The sequence below is a fragment of the Dendrobates tinctorius genome, unplaced genomic scaffold (genome assembly GCF_039654945.1).
Source record: "Dendrobates tinctorius isolate UK_male_01 unplaced genomic scaffold, ASM3965494v1 ptg000051l, whole genome shotgun sequence".
NCBI classification, from domain to species: Eukaryota; Metazoa; Chordata; class Amphibia; order Anura; family Dendrobatidae; genus Dendrobates; species Dendrobates tinctorius.
In genome coordinates, this window is record NW_027361719.1 from 22,819,683 (window position 1) to 22,840,719 (window position 21,037).

Sequence of the window (21,037 nt, forward strand, 5' to 3'; positions counted from 1 at the left end):
AATCTCGCGAGATTTCGCCGACGCCATTTTGGATCCCGACGTCCTCCACGCCGGCGACATGTTCTTGCGGCGACGCCATCTTGACTATCGCGGGATTTCGCCGATCCAAAATGGCGTCGCCGCAAGAACATGTCGCCGGCGTGGAGGACGTCTGGATCCAGGATGGCGGGGATCGTGGATCAGCGGCGATGACGGCGTGAGTATGAGAGACGGAGTGAGAGAAAGGGTCATATGTGGAGTGAAAGAGTGAGTGGACGTGAGTGGAGATGGTGAAAGGTGAGAGGAGTGTGTGTGTTGAGGGTTAACATGGAAAGAGGTGTGCGGTGACGTCACCGGTTACAACTGGACGGAAGTTGTTACAACCGGAAGCTGCTTAGGGCATTTATTATTATAGATACAAAAATGTTTGTGCCAGTTCAAGCAGTCTGTCAAAAACTGATCGATGAATCGGGGCCTTAGTATCTTATGTTATGTATAGGGAAAAGTCACCAGAATTGTATTTGTCTTTCTGTCTACAGTATGCTGGGGATAAAGATTTATTCAATTAATCAATATTACAAGTGGAAATAAGTAACTTTGTAATATATCTTATCAGAGAAATCTGCTTCTTTCTCCTCCAGGACTGATCATTCATTCTCAAAATTCTCAATTCACGTGTAAAATCTGTCTTCAGTGATGACAGATTTTTACGCTTTGGAGATAGGTGATGGGCGGCAAGTACTACTAGTAAGGTTCTATACAGATAGGAGGGAGAAGGAGGAAGAGGAAGGAGCTCTGCTGCTAGCTCCTACCCAAGATGGCAGTTGCTACTCATAAGATTTTATCTCAGTAGTTTAAAAATCTGTCTTCACTGAACACAGATTTTACCTGGAAATTGAACATTTTGAGAATGATCAGTTCTGGAGGAGAAAGAAGCAAATTTGTCTAATAAGATATATTACAAAGTTTTTATTTCTCCTTCGTCTCATTGGGGGACACAGGTACTGTGGGTATATGCTACTGCCGTCTGGAGGTTGACACTAAGTATACAAAAAAAAGTTAGCTCCTCCTCCGCCGCATACACCCTCGCCCTGATTGCGGGCGGAGACCAGTTTTTTGCTTAGTGTCCTATGGAGGTACACACAGTCTGGATCGCTCCAGACAATTTTTTTTTTCTCTTTTTTCCATTTTTCTATGAAGATGAGACAGGGGCGACGGATCCTATTGAAAGGGTCCGATCTCCCCAAACCATCAACGGGCGAGCACGCATTGAGTATCGTCTCCGTGTATCCTTTCCCGCACCGAGGGACATATCTGGGACTTTTCCGCAGACTTCTATTTTTTCTTTTATGAAGATAAGACAGGGGCAATGCATCCTATTGAAAGGATCCGATTTCCCCAAACCATCAACGGGCGAGCACGTGTGAGTATCCCTCCACATATCCTTTCCCGCGACGTGGGACATTATGCCAGACTTAGCCCTGTCCACCCCTAGGTATTGAAACCATGGGCTTGCATAGAGGCACAAGACTAGTCTGTGCGGCCCTCACTGCTCCACCAATGCAAGACGGCGGTGCTGCATGGCGGCGGACGGTCCCTCTCCTGGCCCCTGCAAAGCGGACGGAGCTAGGGTGCCTGCACCATCCAAAGGAATTACCCCATACCCTCTACCTGGTGGCTGGATTCGCAGGTATGAATGGCTGGGGAGGGCCCTGGGCAGCGTTTTGGGAGAGGCTCCAGAATCACGTGTCAGCGGTGCAGCCAGAAGCTGACCGGTTATGGGAGTAGGGCTGCAATCCAGCAGTCTCCATTCCCCTCCCCCCTCCCCCTCTCCTCTCTCCCTACTACCTGCATATGGCTCATCAGTCGGGGGCCGCGGATATGGAGGACCGCCAGCGCCCATGGAGCGGTCATGGAGGTGCCGGCGGGATCGCCAGGATAGCGGGGCTGCCAGTGCACGGGCGGGCAGGCAGTGAGTAATTTAGCCCGCGGCTTTGGCGCTAGGCCGCGGGCAGAAGTTCTGCCCCCCGGCGTGACGTCATATCCGGCGCCGCCCCCCGTGGCTAGGGCGGGAGCTAAGCAAATTGAGGCCCCGGCTTCAGTACAGGGTAGGCCGCGACCGAGAGAGGACGTCGCCGCCTACCCAGATGAAGTGAGCGCACCAGAAGCAGAGGCAGGAGCGCGGGGGGACACAGGATCAGGGTAAGTGCGACCCCGTTCCTGGAGCCATGTTACGTGCGATAAAGGGTTATCCTCCTCCTCCTTTCCCCTCAACTCTCATAGATTGTGCCTAGCAGCAATATGTCCAGGAAAGGAAAAACGCACACTTTCCTTTATGCTGCATGCATTTCCTGTGGGGTTATGTTCTCACGAGCGCAGACTATAAAGTTATGTGAAGCCTGTGACTCCGAACGCGCCCAGGAGCCCTCCCCTGTGATGGAGACCAGGGGTCCGGATCCCCCGGAATGGGCGTTATCACTCTCGTGGTCCATGGCTTTGCTTACACGGTCGATTGAGACCCTTCAGGCCCTGGATAGGGGCAGAGATGATGGCTCGCCTATCTGGGAGGTTTCATCCACCTCACAAGAGCCTCTGGCCTGCAGGGGCCGCATTCTCTCTAGGCAGACGCATAGGAAGAGAACCCACACCGCGTCTCCGGGCCCCTCCGGTGCTTCAGCATCCGTGAGTGTGGTGTCTCGTTCACCGTCACCATTTTCTGGGAGCGAGCAGAGTTCGGATCATGACGTGGAGGAGTCCCTGGACCTGGATACGCCAGGGTGTCGGGAGACAGTTGACAGTCTCATTGAATCTGTCAATCAGACTTTGGGTATCGAGGAGGGCGTCTCCCTAACCTCAGGTCATAAGGTGTCCTTTAAGAGGGCCAAGCGACCGCACAGAGTGTTTAGCACTCACCCAGAGTTCGAGGACATAGTGCAGCGTCACAGGAAATGTCCAGACAGGCGTTTTTCGGGCCAGAAAACGCTAGAAACGAGATATCCGTTTGCACCAGAGCTCTGTAAAAAATGGGCGGAATCTCCGGTTGTGGATCCCCCAGTGTCACGCTTGGCCTCAAACACTTTGCTATCGGTGCCTAGTGTTTCTTCCATTAAAGACCCCATGGATCACCTCATAGAGAGCTTGGCCCGCTCAGTATATGAAGCATCAGGATCAGCACTCTCTCCCTCATTCGCGGCAACATGGGTAGCCAAGGCCATGATGTCATGGTCACAATCATTAAATAAAGTCCTGCAGGATAGAGACCTGCCAGCGGAGGTGTCGGAGATAGCAAGTCAGATCGCAATGGCGGGTGACTATTTAATCAATGCCTCCTTAGGCTGGTTTCACATTAGCGCTTTTTAAACGCACGCACGGCCGGGGGTAGCTCCGCCCCCGAGCCGGCTCTCTGCCCGGCGTGCCCGCCCCTTGCTTGTAGCGCCGCCTCCTAGCGCACAGCAGCGCCTGCGATCGGCGCACCCTATCTTTAGCATAGGGTGCGCAGATCGTGCGCTAGTTGCGCTTTGACCTGCGCTGCGCACTTTTGACGGTGCGCCGTGCGCGCCAAAATCAAACTTTTCGGATTTTGGCGCGCACGGCGCACCGTCAAAAGTGCGCAGCGCAGGTCAAAGCGCAACTAGCGCACGGCCTGCGCACGATCTGCGCACCCTATGCTAAAGATAGGGTGCGCCGATCGCAGGCGCCGCTGTGCGCTAGGAGGCGGCGCTACAAGCAAGGGGTGGGCACGCCGGGCAGAGAGCCGGCTCGGGGGCGGAGCTACCCCCGGCCGTGCGTGCGCTTAAAAAGCGCTAATGTGAAACCAGCCTAAGATGCGGCTAATTGCGCAGCACTAGCGGCGGCAAATGCAATCGCCATTAGGAGAGCCCTGTGGTTAAGGCTGTGGCGGGCCGATTCGATTTCCAAGAAATCCTTGACTTCCCTGCCTTATCAGGGTAGTCGCCTATTTGGGTAAAAATTAGACAAACTCATCTCGGATGCTACGGGGGGAAAAAGCAGTTTTCTTCCACAGCAGAAAATTAAACTGCCGTTTCGTCAGCCTCAGGCACGCTTTCCGGCATTTCGCAACCCCGGGTGGATGGCAGCAGCCAGTTCGTCCGCCCCAGCTCACTACAACCAAGACAAGGATCGTCAGGTCACGTATAGAGCCAACCCGCTGGGCAGGATGCGAGCCCGCCTGCCCAGGTCAAGAGGAGCCAGATCCCAGAGACCTTCTGCTAAATGACTCGGGGCACCCGTTACCCGGAGACGGCAGAGTAGGCGGCCGACTACTCTGGTTCTGCCACGTCTGGGTCACGGTAGCACGCGACGCGTGGTACGGCGGAATTAGTGTCGTCCGGGTACAAAATAGAATTTGTCAGATATCCTCCAAAACGATTTTTTCTTTCCCGGCTTCCCAAAGCGGAATCCCGGGCAGAGGCATTGCTAGGGGCCATCGAGGTACTCCAGCACAACAGGGTCATTGTCCCTGTACCAGAGTGCGAGAAAACTCAGGGTTTTTATTCCAACCTGTTCGCGGTCCCCAAGAAGGACGGGACAGTAAGGCCGGTTCTGAACCTAAAGCTCCTGAACAGGTTGGTCAGGATCAAACATTTTCGAATGGAATCCCTCTGTTCAGTTATATCGGCCATGGAGCAGGGAGAATACTTGGCCTCGATCGACATCCAGAATGCTTACCTGCACCTCCCTATTTTTCCTCCGCATCAAAGGTTCCTGCGTTTTGATGGTCGGCATTTCCAATGTGTAGCTCTGCCTTTCGGGTTGGCCACCACCCCCAGTGTGTTCACGAAGGTAATGGCGGTCGTCATGGCCATTCTACCCTCTCGGGGCATAGTGGTCTTGCCGTACTTAGACGACCTCTTGGTGAAAGGTCCGTCATTTCGGGCATGTGAGGAAAATGTCAACATCACGCTGGATACCCTGTCCCGCTTAGGATGGTTGGTCAACGGGAAGAAGTCATCCCTTGTCACAGCTCAGAGGATTTCTTTCTTAGGGATGATTTTCGACACCTCCCGAGGGTTGGTAGTTCTCCCTCGGGACAAGGCTCTATCGCTCCGGCAGGGAGTCCGGAATCTTCAACAACCAGGCCCTCACACCATTCGGTTCGGGATGAGGTTCCTAGAGAGGATGGTGGCAGCAATGGAAGCAATTCCGTTTGTCCAATTTCATCTTCATCCCCTGCAGCACGCCCTCCTGACATCCTGGGACAAGAGTCCATTCACGCTCGATCATCAGTGCAGGTTGTCCTCCCAAGTCAAACGGTCACTGCAGTGGTGGATGCGCGACTCCTCTCTTCTTCAGGGGAAACCCTTCCCCCCAGATCAGTGGTTGGTGATCACAACCGATGCGAGCCTCCTCGGTTGGGGAGCAGTTTTCTGCCACCACACGACTCAGGGGCAATGGTCGCAACAGGAGGCACGCCTCCCGATCAACTTGTTGGAGATACGAGCGGTGCGGTTGGCACTGCAACATTTCCAGCACTTTCTAGCAGGACGTCCTGTCGGGATTCAATCAGACAATGCCACGGCAGTGGCATACGTGAATCATCAGAAGGGCACGCGCAGCAGGGCAACCATGCGCAAGATAGAGCATGTACTACGCTGGGCCGAGGGGAACCACTCGGTAATTTCAGCAGTCCACATACCAGGCGTGGAAAATTGGGCAGCGGACTTCCTAAGCCGGCAGGGTGTCGTGCCCGGGGAATGGTCCCTGCACCCGGAGGTCTTCCAGCAGATTTGCCAATGGTGGGGGACACCGGACGTGGATCTGATGGCCTCCAGGGTAAATGCCAAAGTGGCCGTGTTTGTCGCTCGGTCTCCAGACCCGCGAGCGATCGCGGTGGATGCGTTGGTTCTACCATGGAACCAGTTTCGCCTCCCATACCTGTTTCCCCCGCTGCCACTACTTCCGAGGGTCATCAGAAAAATCAAAACAGAGGGGGTTCCGGCAATTCTGCTGGCCCCAGACTGGCCCCGTCAGGCATGGTTCGCGGATCTAGTGCAGCTCCTCGCAGACGTTCCTTGGCGTCTGCCAGAACGACCAGACTTACTGTCTCAGGGGCCGATCTGCCAGCCGAACTCTGGGGCCCTGTGTTTGACGGCATGGCCATTGAATCTTGGATTCTGACCCAGGCGGGGTTTGGGCGTGAAGTGGTTGCTACAATGGTTAGCGCCCGAAAGCCTACCTCGGCGAGAATTTACCATCACACTTGGAAGGTTCTCTTTGGTTGGTGTCGAGAGCACCGGGTTGTTCCACTGTCTTTTTCGGTTCCCAACATCCTGGCCTTTCTTCAGTCAGGCCTAGACTCAGGGTTAGCCCCGAGCTCCCTTAAGAGACAGATATCGGCCCTGTCTGTCCTTTTCCAGCGAAGAATCGCTACTAATATGCAGGTCAAGACTTTCATTCAAGGGGTCTCACATTTGGTACCCCTCTATAGAGCGTCCATAGACTCCTGGGACCTTAACCTGGTCCTGAGTGTCCTGCAGGATACTCCTTTTGAGCCGTTACGAGAAATTTCATTGTTGTACCTTTCCAGGAAGGTCGAATACTTGGTAGCCATTACTTCAATTAGGCGGGTCTCGGAGTTGGCAGCCCTATCTTGTAGAGCACCGTTTCTTACCTTTTACAAGGATAAGGCAGTTCTTAGGCCAGCGCCCCCCTTTCTGCCTAAGGTCGTGTCCTCATTTCACATTAATGAGGATATTGTCCTGCCTTCTTTTTGTCCAGCGCCAGTACATCAGGTGGAAAAAGCGCTCCACACATTGGACCTAGTGAGAGCGCTCAGAAGGTACGTGTCGCGGACGGCACCTTTTCGCCAAACAGACTCACTGTTTGTGATCCCCGAAGGGCGCAGGAAGGGACTCCCAGCCTCAAAGTCGATCATAGCCAGATGGATCCGTTTAACTATTCAAGAGGCTTACCGTATTAGAGGCGCACCAATTCCAGCAGGGATAAGAGTGCACTCTACTCGGGCAGTGGGCGCTTCGGCACCAGGCTTCGGCAGAGCAGGTATGCAAAGCAGCAACCTGGTCCAGTCTGCACACTTTTTCTAAGCATTACAATGTGCATACTCAGGCTTCATCAGATGCGAGCCTGGGTAGAAGAGTTCTCCAAGCAGCAGTGGCACACCTTTAGACAGGAGGTGCATGTGGCTTGGATCTGTGAGTCAATCTCCCACCCAGGGACTGCTTTAGGACGTCCCACAGTACCTGTGTCCCCCAACGAGACAAAGGAGAAACATGGATTTTTGTGAGTACTCACTGTAAAATCCTTTTCTCCAAGACGCTCATTGGGGGACACAGCACCCACCCTATTAGCCATTTGGCTCTTGATTATTTAATTAATATTATTCCTTTTTAAAAGTAGGGTGGATATGGTATTCTGCTTTAAGGCTAATTTGTTTTGTGTTCTCCTACTGCTGTTGCACTAAACTGGTTTCTGCCCGCAATCGGGGCGAGGGTGTATGCGGCGGAGGAGCTAACTTTTTTTTTGTATACTTAGTGTCAACCTCCAGACGGCAGTAGCATACACCCACAGTACCTGTGTCCCCCAATGAGCGTCTCGGAGAAAATGATTTTACAGTGAGTACTCACAAAAATCCATCTTTTTATTTTCAGGTGTACTATTGATTTATGAAATAAAAATTTAAAGTGTGGTTACTCTTTAAGTCCTGATTCATTTCTTTTCTTTATAATATGATATTAAAGGGTGGAGAATTACTTTTCTATGTCATGTCCTAAGCTGTTCTTTAGAGGTGGATGGGCTAAAATAGTTGGCAAGAAGCTATGTTATCTTCTTACCATACTTGTGTTTTGCACAGGTCACATATATCACAGATGGATTTTTGGACAAGAACAATGATCTCCTATTCAGAGACCTCTCCCAGGCTATGTGGAAGGCAAAGCATGGACTGCTGAAATCTCTTTTCCCAGAGGGAGACCCAAAGTGTTCTTCTCTAAAACGTCCACCCACTGTTGGCTTCCAGTTTAAAGGCTCGGTGTCAACGCTTATGAAGAACCTGTACGCCAAGAACCCCAATTATATCAGGTAGCGCATTACCCATGAACGGTGGTTACACTGGTTTCCCCATGTTTCATTTAATTAGTTTGAGAACATAATTGAGCAGCCCAGAACAGCACAATCATCTCATTTGCTGTAGGCTAAACTGTTTTTGCCAGTTTTTAAGCAAAGGCTATACTGACCACTATATACTATACAGCCCCCAAAAAACAGAAGAACAGAGGTTGTGCATACTAAAAAGATGTATGATTGACTGGTAAATGTATTTTATTCGTCACTTGCATTGTAGTTTTACACACACTAAAATATTTTTGGAGGTAATGTATTACATATATTACTTTTTAAGAATTAAAATCAGATTAATATATTTTTTTCTATTCCTGATTTTTTTTTTACTCTTTTCTTTTACATGACCATGGGTCTCAGCTGCTGTTGACAGAATTTGTGCTTTACAGCAGACACAAGGACATGGGAAACACTCATCTAGAGATGTCCATTTCCTTTTATGAGAGGGTTTTAGGCATGTACTGTAGGGAGGGGGAGAAGGTGATCTGTGACCATCACCTATCATGAGTGTTGAATAGTGTGTAATATAACCAGATGTTACCTTTTATTGTAATCCTGCCTGCGATGATAATGAGATGACTGCTGTAAAGTGACCTCTACAGAACAGGAGATATAAGACTTTTATGTGACTGCATGGCCAGAGTGAAAAGTGAACTATCTTGCATTTTGCAAAAGAAGTATTAATTTTTGAGAAAAAAAAATTGTTTAATATAAAATCTTAATTTAAACAATACTTAATGGAGTGGGCCGAAAGGCAAAGTAATTTTCATCCTAAATCCCTGTCTATTTAGTGTCACAATGTAAACTATCCTTCCCTAACTATCTAACTGCTTTTTTCCTACTTCCTTTTTGATGATGCTTTGTTTGAGAACCCCCAGTGCATGCTGGGATACTCAAACGAAGCGTCATCACGATCAGGGTCAGAGGTTGCGGTCACTTCCACAGCCTTTGCTCCCACTCTGAAATGAAGCTTCATCAGTGACCTTGGTTTCAGGGGCCGGGCTATTCCTTGCGGGATACCTGGCTTGCAGAGAACAGCTCCGACACTGGTGTCTGCATGCGGGGTATTTGTCTAAGTCTAGTTTCACACTAGAGTTCAGGTGAGCTGCGGATGGGTACGTAGGGACATGCATTGTGCGCGGATGCATTGAGCTTCATGGAGGAAGAAAGGAGGAAGTAGGCCGCCATCCGCAGCCCTCCTCAACGCAAGTGTGAAACCAGCCTTACAAGGTGCATGCTTTGCTCTGTCGCCGGCTCGTTACTGCTGATCTGAGCTGGTGACAGAACGCACTGTCTTTGTGCACATCGCGCAGGGACTAGTCGAATCCCTGAAAAGAAGGTCACTGATGACGCTTTGTTTCATCGAGGGAGCAGAGGCGGCGACAGAGACCACAGCCACTGACCCCTGCTCTGATGACTCTTTGCACTGGGGGCTCAGACAAAGCGTCATCAAAAAGGAAGTCGGAAAAAAAAATAAAGCAGTTAGATAGTGGAGTTAGGGAAGGATAAGGAATTTTTTAATTAAAGTATACGGTATTTTAAAATCGTTTAGATTATGGTAATAAATAGGATTTAGGATGAAAATGACTTTGTATTTTGGACCACTCGTTTAATATTATGAATCTGATAAAACCTTTTTTTAATAATTTGCCCTTACAAACAAGACACTCCTGCGGCTCACTCTACTGGCTACCTTCTACACTTGTAGAGGACCTGTTAGCGCTCCTGACTCGTCTTATTAAAAACTTCCTGATCTATGAATAAATTGACAGCTGGGAGTTGCCACTCCCCTTGACAATAGGGTGTGTTCTTGCACAGTCTGACACTGTGAGCACTGAATGGACAGTATATACTTTGTAGAGGAACATTCTGGGTAACACCCATTTGTTAAAGATGTCCCATCAAAATTTGTATTTCGGAATTCCTCCTAAATATGTATATGATTGTGAGTAAGTGCATTAATATACATACTTATTGCCCTTTCTAGTGCCGCTCCAGGTTCAATGGACCACTCCTCTTCTTTCTGGGATCACCCAGGGACTGTTGTGTTGAGCTACTTCCATCAATGTAAGGCTATAGAACCTTAGGATGAGGCTTCATAGACTTACATTGAGAAAGGGACTTCCATTCCACACATTAACCCCTCTATGTTTTTAGGTCACAAGGGCCCAGAGAGGTCCGGAGCTGTGCTGGAATCCGGGGAAGATAGCAATCAGAGAGTTTTAATGCAATTACACATCATTACATAAATAATTCAGAGGGATTAAGAAACTAAAATTTTGATGTGATATCTTCCTTAAAGGGGTATTCCTATCTGCAAGGTCCTATCGCAATATGTCGTAGGTGTAATAGTAATAATATTAGCAAATACCTTCAATTAGAAATATAGTATAGTTTTTCTGATTCGCTAGGTCTCTTTCCTCATTGCAGGAACTTAGATATCCATGGTTACGACCACTAGCAACTAGCTGACTGTCACTATATTAGTGGTCGTAACCATGGATACCTAAGGATCTGCAATGCCTGCACATGAGGAAAGAGACATAGCGAATCCAAAAAAAACTATACTACATTTCTAATTGGAGGTATTTGCTTATATTGTCATTATTGCACCTACTACATATTGGTATAGGATCTTGGAGATGGGAATACCCCTTTAATTTATGAATACATTTCCAGGAGAATTAACAGAGGAACACTACTGAGTTATAAAGAAAGATGCCACAAAGTTGTTATTTTATGTGGAATACAAGTATTTACCAAAACAGCTATGTCAGGGGTGATGAGGTCCTCTTCACACCCGTATAAATTCTTAATTCACCATCGCATCCTGCAAAAAACTTCCCCTACCTGCCAGTATTGCTGGCGCCTATTCTGATTAGTATGTCAGGCGTAATGTCTTGAGTGTATTGTGCCGTAATGAGGACGTTGTACCAGGCCTACTGATCAGAAGAGGCACCAAAAATTCCTGTAGGTACGAGGATTTGACCACTGAATGAAGGTCCCGAACCCAACCAAGTTCCTACAAATCTTTATGCTCAACTCCTGTATTTATTCTATTGCTTACTGGCCTGGAATATGCTGAAGGTGGTTATTCTCACTTCCCTTTCTTACTGTTTGGTATGCTACTTTTGGTCCCCAGTCATTCTCCGCCTTTGTTCTTTTTTCTGTCCTCATTCTTTCTTCTCTCATAAAAATGTCTCATGTGAACATTGTGGATGTTGACTTTCTACATTTTATACTTCATTGCTACATTGCATCTTTATTGTGCACAGTGGTATATTTGTGATATTGTTTAATATGTTATTACGGGGATTGACTTCTCCTGTTAGCTATTGACTGAATATAGAATTAAATAACATTTGGCACCCGCATGAACAAGTCACATTACAATTCACATTAGTTTTGGAATTACCTACAGCAAATATTTAGATTTTTCTTTTCATATAACATTATTACAGTTTGCAGCCACTTTGTATTTATATATTATTCTGTACAATTTGTATGACAAAACAGGTGTTTGAAGCCGAATGGCACAAAGAAGTCTGCATTGTTTGAAGATACCCTTGTGATGACGCAGATCCGCTATCTAGGGTTACTGGAAAATGTGAGAGTCCGTCGGGCTGGATATGCTTACAGACAAGAATATAAGTCTTTCCTGGAGCGGTACAAGATGCTGAGCAGGCAAACCTGGCCCAAGTGTACAGGAGACCCACGGTAAGGTTATCTACCGTCAGCATGATGTACCAAGACCTTACAATAGGAAAGTGGAGCTCCACATGTATCACGTGTATGAAGCATGTTGTATACAGTATCAGATAGATCCACTGTATGCCATAGTATTTTTAGACCCATATGTTGGGCAAATTATATAAAAAAAATCCTACTTTTATACTTTGTAATATATTTTCTGATAAAGTGTCTGACTTACTCAAGATTACCATTTCTATTGGGATCTGTTCTCTAATTTTTACTGTATTTTGTGGACAGGGATGGAGTAAAGGCGATGCTAACTGATCCTCAAGTCAATATTTCCTCTAATGAAATTGCATATGGAAGAACAAAACTATTTATCAGGACCCCAAGCACAGTATGTATTTATTTTTCATGTATAGCTAGGTATTTTTATTCTGTTACTACTTTCCAATATCAAAGTTAGTTATTTACAAAGGTGAGGACATTGTTAAAAAACTGTCTGGATGAAGTTCCTAAATTTCAGGATCAAGATTGGCACATTCCTGCTGTATGAAGATATTGAATGTGGTGCACATCCAAGCCGGTACTGCTAATATACAACTAAGACTATGTTCACACTTCTTTTCTGCCACATCAGTGAGTCCATCAGGGTTTCTGTCTTTAGTCCTAAAAATGGGATTCAGGCGTGTCCATCAACAGGGCCATTGACTTTAGATGGAAGATGGAGTGACACTGTGCTCTGTCTGACTTTTTCACTCGGGCACAAAATTGTGGTCGATCTCATTTTTGTGCAGCCTGAAAAAGCCGGATAATGATGAAAAATAGGTCAGACAGACCGTAAAGTGACTCCATCTGCTTCGCTAAACTCAAAGGCCCCATTGGTAGCTACGCCTGAATACTGGTTTTGAGGACTAAAGATGGAAGCCCTGTCGTGTGGCAAAAACATGACGTGAACCCGGCCTTAGATGTTACACCCCGAGAACTGATAACACAACAAGTCCAGCATTTTGCTTCTGATTCCTGACTGAAAAGCTCTGAAGTGGCGTTCATGCACAGGCATGTGATATCAGCTGCCTTACACAGGAATATTTCTCTAATCCAAAACTATTGTTACATATACAAAGCAAACTCGGCTGACAGATCTGCTTTGAGTTGTATTTTAGATATGCTGAGGCTATTGTTTTTATGTAACATTTTACTAACTAATGGACTTGCTTTCAGCTTTTTGCTTTGGAAGAATTGCGTCGGAAGAAAATGGATGAGTTGGCCACGCTTATTCAGAAGATTTTTCGTGGATGGAGGCTTCGGTCTCACTTTTTGCTTATGCGGAAGAGTCAGATCATCATTTCTGCATTTTACCGTGGTCATGCAGTAAGTTTCAAGACCATGTGAAAATCTAAAGATCGTTTAAATTCATTAGCCATCCCTAAATATATTGTGAGAATGCATTAATGCATTTTTGACATTTTTTTTGCTATGAAAAAGTTGCAGTCTTCCCCGCCTCCCATTTTCAAATTTATGCATTTTAAAAAGTCACAATTCTGCTCATGTAAGGGGTGGGGAAAGTAAAGTAAAATATGATGAAACAGTATTAGACAGAATTTTTTCTTATGGGAGTGTCTCTCCCAGTAATACAGGCTGGATGTGAGGTCTGAGTATATCTGGGATGCTGATGTCTTCTGCCTATATATCAGCAGGGCTTCTATCTTGCTCTTTCTCCTCTTCATGTAGTTTCCTTTTTTATTACTTGTTTTCTTTGATCTCCCAAAGATGGAACATATTTTTACTATTGTTAACACTGAGAAAAGGGGTAAGGAGTAGAAAAACCCTTCAGAAACATGAACAGGAGCGCTGATAGATTTGTAAAACTTTTGGAAGAAATTCATACAGCTAAATGACTTAAAGACATTCTGTAACAGCAAAATGGTAAAATCGTTTTAATGGACACTATTTAGAAAGTTGCTTAACTTCACCTTTAGAATGCAAATGAACAATAAAATATTTGCGAAGCTGGACCTAGCCTTTAAAGAAATGTAGTTATTAGAACAAACTAATCTAAAGGTGCTAAAAGAAAATGAACATATTAAATGTACAGAAAAACAATCTGTGATCTCCTATGCGTATGTGGTTAGTACAGATAAGTAGAAACTTACACATACAGGTGTATATGTGTGAGGATGAGTCATTTCTTGCAGCCGAGAGTCGCGGTAATCAATGAGTGCGAGGTCAAAAGCCAGGAGAGTATGTTATAAACAGAGGGAAGAGACAAAGTCAGGTAACGGTCCGAGGTATCGTAGTCAGGTAACAGTCCGAGGTATCATAGTCAGGTAACGGTCCAAGGTATCGTAGTGAGGACATGGGCCGAGGTTAGAATACCAGGAGGAAAGCGGATCAGAGCAAAGGAAGAAGGCAAATGGATGGTCACAACAAGGTACAAGGTCAGGCAGCAAAAAGATCCACAAACAAAGCACAAGGCACAGAGAGACACACCACACAGAGCTGAATGTACGACTGGCAGAGATATGGGATCGACAGTCCAGGTAAGTAGCTGGGCAATCAGCTGGGACAGGCAACACTAGAAGGCAACCCAGAAACTCCCAGTCTTAGATTGACTGGGCGAGCCATCAATCAAAGCACCGACAGCTCAGCATGCCCCTCCACCAGACTGGATGATTGAACTGACAATCATAGTACTTCCCCTGCACCAGATTGGATGGCTAAGCTGTCAGTAACTACGTCTCAGACACACTGAGGGTTGGAATTATGACAATATGAATTCTTCTACTAGTTTTTTTTTAAGTTTGATTTCCTTAACAAATCCAGGATTTCACTACAGATTTCATGTGTTTTTTCTTTTGCAGCATAAGAAACATTATCAGAAAATGCGGTTCTCTGCCTTACTTTTACAAGCCTACATCCGAGGCTGGAAGGTAAGATTTTTAAGGCAAACAAAATAATAAAATGACTAGGTTCACAGCTGATTATGACAACTAATCTGCATGTTTGTGTTTAATCATATTATCCTCTGTGTTTTGCACTTTTGATTAGTGTTGACTTGCTTCTAGGCACGTGTGTTGCTAAGGCGAATGAAACTTCACAAACTCCAGTCAGAAGCCTCATCCACTATTTGTGCTTATTGGAGGGGATACAAGGTAACGCTGTCTCCTCAGCACCATTATCCTGAGAACACTAGCCAAATTAAGGGTGGGCTATTTCCGCATCAACTGAAACAATAAAAGAAAAAAGGCCAGCAATATCCAAAAAATAGGTGATTTATTAGAGATCCGCTAGCACTGTACATACATATAGGTGTCCACAGAGGCCTTCTTTTTAAAGGGCTGCTATCATCAGAAAATCACATCAAATCAAGTGTTTGTATTAAATGTATTTTTCTCTAATTTTAGAAATTTGTTTTTTCCATATCACAATCTGTATTAAAAATTAAAATAGAAATCTTGCGATTTTTGCACTGGCCACTGGAGCTTTTTTTTAGACTCTAACTTATTATTGTTTCAGGAAACAACACATGTACTAAGCCACACTCAGCATATTGTGACCCTGTCTTTTGTATTGAAGGATTTAAAGAGCAGGTGCAAAGGTCAATGCGAAGGGAGGGTGATCATGATCATCTGTGACTATTATTACTATTGTCGATAGTGTATCTTGTGTTATCAGCTGTGTTACCTTTCCGTATAAACCTATCTCTGATGATAATAAACCTGCTGAAAATTCTTCTTGAAGGATTGGAAGTATGAGTGTTATAAAGACCCAGTGGCCAGTGTGAAAATTGCAACAATAGAGATCATGATATGAAAAAAAAACTTGGGCAACATTTTTTTTTTAAAGATACAAAAAACCTGATTTAAGCAATAGGTCATTTTCCAACGATAGCTTTAAGTGCACTTACATGCACAATATATATGGTGATGGTAGATCTCATAAATCACATATTTGTTTGAATGATGCTGTCTTTTTTAATGTTTTTATCTGGAAACAGAATCCAGAGTGTTTGGCCTTTTGCATCAGGATATATGGTTTGTCTGACTAAGTGCTAGAACTGTCTGAATAGTCTTTTCTGCAACAAACAATTGTTTATACTTGACATAGTCTGATGACGGTGGTGATCATCATCTCTAGATCTTATTCGATCCTGTTCTTTCCCTTTTTGCTACCATACATAAATCACATCTCAATTTCTGCCACAAATTTGTGCAGACATAACAAAGGCAAATAGGCAAAAAATAGATGAATCAATAAAACCAATCATTTATTAATAAATTTCATAAAATTCTTTTTTACAAGGAAATTTCTAAAAAAAAGGGAGTACACATGTAATGATAGATGCTCACAGAATTAAGCTTTATGCAACATAATCACAGAATGTTTTTTTCTTTTCTTTTTTAAAAATTTTTTACATACAAATTATCTCCAAATAGTGTTTATTTCTTAAGCATAAATTCATAAGCTATATTTATATAAACTTCTGTCTAAATATTTTTAGGGAAAAGCCCAGTAGTTCTAAAAGCAGAAGAAACACATCTTTGATTAAATAGTGTGAAATACACACTGCTGAAGGTAAATAACAATTGGGTTTAACTCCCTATACTATGTGTATACCATAATAATCAAAGACAAGGCTAACTAATCCTTAGTGGAGTAATCACTAGTTCTCTGCACTAGGCATTGGATATATTCACACTAAGGAGAAATTTTCTTGGCCGCACACACAGTTAGGTTGTTCCTTTGTTACAACAATTAGATACATATTTACACAATCAAGTAAGCTTATGCATTTTTGTATATAAGTATTTGTAATTAATCAGAGAAACATTGAGAACAAAAGTCGCTACTATCTGAGCATTTATGCATTGTGATTACTCCACTAAGGATTAGTTAGCCTTGTCTTGGATTATCATGGTATACACATAGTATAGGGAGTTAAACCCAATTGTTATTTACCTTCAGCAGTGTGTATTTCACACTATTTAATCAAAGATGTGTTTCCTCTGCTTTTAGAACTATTGGGCTTTTCCCTAAAAATATTTAGACAGAAGTTTATATAAATATAGCTTATGAATTTATGCTTAAGAAATAAACACTATTTGGAGATAATTTGTATGTAAAAAAATTTTAAAAAAGAAAAGAAAAAAACATTCTGTGATTATGTTGCATAAAGCTTAATTCTGTGAGCATCTATCATTACATTTGTACTCCCTTTTTTTTAGAAATGTCCTTGTAAAAAAGAATTTTATGAAATTTATTAATAAATGATTGGTTTTATTGATTCATCTATTTTTTGCCTATTTGCCTTTGTTATGTCTGCACAAATTTGTGGCAGAAATTGAGATATAATATGCTGAATTGAGGTGGCTATTAGTTTTGGACTATTTTGTTATGCATACATAAATCACTCAGGATATTCATGATTGACCCATCCCCTAATGAGTATTATGATAAAGTATAATAAGACTTTAATTATGAATCTGTGCTCACAAAGCTGAATGAATCTGCCATGACTTAGCTACCAATCCATAACTAAAAGATACACTATATGGACAAAAATAATGTATGCATTCGTACACACTACACCTACAGGAGGTTTTATGATGCTCTTCTAGGAAGGCTTTCTACAAGATTTTGGAATGTGTCTGTGGGACTTTTTTACATTTCAACCAGAACAGCATTTGTGAGGTGGTTCACAATCTTAGTTTATCCCAGTGGTGTTCACAGGAGTTGAGGTCAGGGCTCTGTGCGGCCAGTCATGTTCTTCCACACCAAACTCCCCAAACCATACCCTTATGGATCTTGACTTGCGCACTGTGGCATAGTTGTGAAGAACACAAGCTGTAGCCACAAGGTTGGAAGCGTACAACTGTCCAAAATATCTTGATATACTGATGAATTAAGATTTCCCTTCAGTGTAACTAAGGGGCTTAAGCCAACCCCTGAAAATCAAGCCCATAGCATTATTCTCCCTCCAAACTATACGGCTGGCACAATTTAGACCAATGCAGTCAGGTAGATAAAGTTCTCCCGGCATTCACTAAACCCAGACTCGTCCATCAGACTGCCCGATAGGGAAGGGTAATTCGTCACTCCACAGAACACGTTTTAACTGCTCCAGACTCTTGTGGTGGTAGCTTTACACCACTTCATCCGTTGCTTGGCATTGTGCTTAGTGATGTAAGGTTTGCATGCAGCTTGGCCATGGAAACCTATGCCATAAAGCTCCTGGGATCCAGTATTTGTTCTTATGTTAATTCCAGAGGAGGTTTGGACTCCGCAGTTATTGAGTCAGCAAAGCGCTGGTCACTTTTATGCACCTCATTACTCAGTGATCTCGCTTTGTAACGTTATGTGGTTGCGATTCCTTCTACTTCTCAGTAATATAACTCACAGCTAATTATGGAATACCTACTTAGAAGAGAAGAAATTTCATAAACCGAATCATTACGTCGGTGGTTCCTATTATAGGACCGCACTGGTATCAGTGAGCTCTTCGGATGTAGCCATTCTTTCCCAAATGTTAGTATGAGCAGACAGCATGGCGCAGGGCTGAATGAAAACTTGAATTCAGTGACCGAGGGGAGTATTCTAATACTTTTGTCCATATAGTGTATAACTGTATAAAACTGCATATTATTATTCTTGATGTTTGATTACATAGAAAATTTAGAATATACTGCAACTATTGTGATAACGTATTTCTACAGGTGAGAAAGGAATACAGCAAATATTTCCGATCTGGAGCACAAAGGAAACTGGCCAACTTTATCTACCTGAGGATTGTAAGTTTTTCTGCTATTGTTTGTCTATTGCTGCACTAAAAGCATAGTACTAAAAAAAACTGCACCGTGTTTCAAACTTTAATAGCTGTTCACTAATCACCCTCTATGGAACTGATACCAGACACAACCTGTGGACAGGTCTAGCTGTGTACTTCTGCATTGGGCAGTTCCTCTATTATCCCACCTGCAAATTAATAAATTAACTAGTGGATTTAACCATTCCACTACCATTCCATTGTCAAAAGGTACATGTCCCTAGAAGGTCTGATACTGTCCGACCAGTGCTAATTGTATCACTATGCAGGAAAATGCACCCAAATGGAAAGTCACTGTGGGGCTGATTCATTAGGACTGGCATTGCATACGTCAGTTTTAAGGGCTCACTGCTAAATTCATTAAGAGGCACACGCCATTTAATTAATTTGGTGCATCTTCTCACTGCTGTGCGCCTCGCCAGAAGTGCAACTCCAGTCAGTGACTAGAGTAGCATTTCTAGTATAAGTAATTTTACTGAATCTGATGGATGGGCATAGCCATGACCCGGTTCCTCCCTTGCTCTACTCATTTTGGCAGAGCTGGTTCAAACAGATGTAAAAATGACAAATGTCGCTAAATTTTTGCAGAACACCACATTACACCAAATATTTGCATATTTTCTAAGTGTTTTTGCCAGTTTTCTGGCATAAAAGCTTTGATGAATTAGGGCTTAAGAGTTTAAAGATGACCTTAAACCAGGGCTATCATGTTACAGTGGCGACATCATGGGGTAGTGGCTGCACAGAAAGAAGCAGTTTTTATTTTTTAATTTTTCATCTCCATTGTGGAGATATTAGCTTGTAAAGTTTAGGTTATAATTTATGAAAATTTCAACGCAGAATTACCAGAAATGTGCTTCTGGGAGTGTGTATTTTTTTCCTTTGCATGATATTCACCAATCAGAAGCAGAAGGCATCATGCAGAGCAAAAAAAGGAATAGTAAGTCATACAAACATGCTTTCTCCTGTGAGATGTAATGATACTATTCTGATTTCTGCAGCTTCTGCGTAAAGGAGAGTAGACCTGAGTGTCATTACAAACACTGTCAACTTTCATCTCATGGCAATCAGTGTGAGCCGCATGTCATTACAGGCACCCCAAGCTTTCATCTCACAGCAGACAGCATGGGGGAGGGGAGTACAGCTAGGCTAATTATTATTACAAACACCAATTGCAAATGCAGCTCTACTCTCACAGCATTGTTAGCTCAGCTGTATTCCCTGTGTCCCCATATTGACTGTCTGGAGATGAAAGCTGGAGTTGTTTGTAATCACAATCTGCTCTGCTCTATACTACACACTGGTGCAGAGATTAGGGCTGAAAGCATCTCACGGGATAAAACCTGTTCTTTGGACCTTCTGGGGGTCATGTTCTTTTTTCCTCATGCTTAACGCCTTCTGCTTATGATAGGTTAATGTCATGCAGGGGTAAATAGCTTAGTAAAGTACAAGAAGAATAACTCAGCATTCCAATATAATAAACATGAAAATGTACTGAAATTTAATTTGACAAACATTTTGGTTCAAACCTTCATCAGGCTTAATGCCAGTGTGTGCAGAGCGAGAGAGAGAAATAGCTTTTGTAAAGAGCGCTGATGAGATTGCACCTGCCAGATGCTTAGGACTAGTGCTGCTATACTTAGTAAAGTATGCGTCAGCGCTGGGTTAGTGCAGAGAGCAAGATCTCACTTTCTCACTATGAGAGGAGCTGTGGATTGTGGTGAGATCCTAATCAGCATGTCAGGATCCCGCAACCCAGAAGTTGCTAGAAAGTCTGGCCATTTTGAAGAGCATTAGGGTTACTTCTGAGCACTTTTGTTAGTAGGTAATTTAGAAAGATCATCCAATCTGGGGCTTTTGAGATAGACAAAGATCGTGCAGCCAACGTCTTCCATATGAAAAATACACATTATGTATATACTGTATTTGACAGTATGTTTTCTTTGTGTTTATTTCTCAGCTTCAAAAGTATTTCCTAGGACTGAAAAACAACCTGCCATCAATGTCTCCAACAGACAAGTCTTGGGAACCTCCCAAATACAAGTTTCTCATCGGTATAAATCAAGAATTAATGAAATTATTCCAGGTTTGGAAGGTGAGATGCTAAAAATATATTCCCAAAGAATTGTTCTGCTTGGAATTGTGGTGTGATGTCACTCACTAGCCACTGACCACTATTTTTAGTGACAATTCTACAAAAAAAAATTGTTATTGCTCCTTTATAAGTTATTTGGCATCCTATGGAGGTACTGGAACAACACCGTTAGTGTGACATCTAGAACTTGTCATTTAACGTCCCCTCCATGTATAATGGCTAATTACATTTTAACCGTTTGGATTGGGAGAAAGGGTCACTCTCAGCAAAGGGTGAATTGACCATTTGGGTATTAGGCCAGTGCTGAAAGCCTCTTGATTATTTGGAATACTATTTTTAAATTTAAG

At 43.8% G+C, this 21,037-nt stretch overlaps 1 protein-coding gene across 2 annotated transcripts in view; it reads left to right on the forward strand.

The window, feature by feature from the left end:
• Positions 1–21,037, forward strand: part of MYO1A (myosin IA) — a 124,950-nt gene that overhangs the window by 92,433 nt on the left and 11,480 nt on the right. The window contains exons 17-24 of one of the 2 annotated variants that reach the window (XM_073576855.1): positions 7,811–8,037; positions 11,593–11,793; positions 12,067–12,166; positions 12,994–13,143; positions 14,634–14,702; positions 14,838–14,924; positions 18,486–18,560; positions 20,556–20,690. In XM_073576855.1, the coding sequence (XP_073432956.1) occupies positions 7,811–8,037; positions 11,593–11,793; positions 12,067–12,166; positions 12,994–13,143; positions 14,634–14,702; positions 14,838–14,924; positions 18,486–18,560; positions 20,556–20,690 (1,044 nt within the window). The remainder of the gene's footprint in view (positions 1–7,810; positions 8,038–11,592; positions 11,794–12,066; positions 12,167–12,993; positions 13,144–14,633; positions 14,703–14,837; positions 14,925–18,485; positions 18,561–20,555; positions 20,691–21,037) is intronic. The other variant, XM_073576856.1, reaches the window with a different exon arrangement.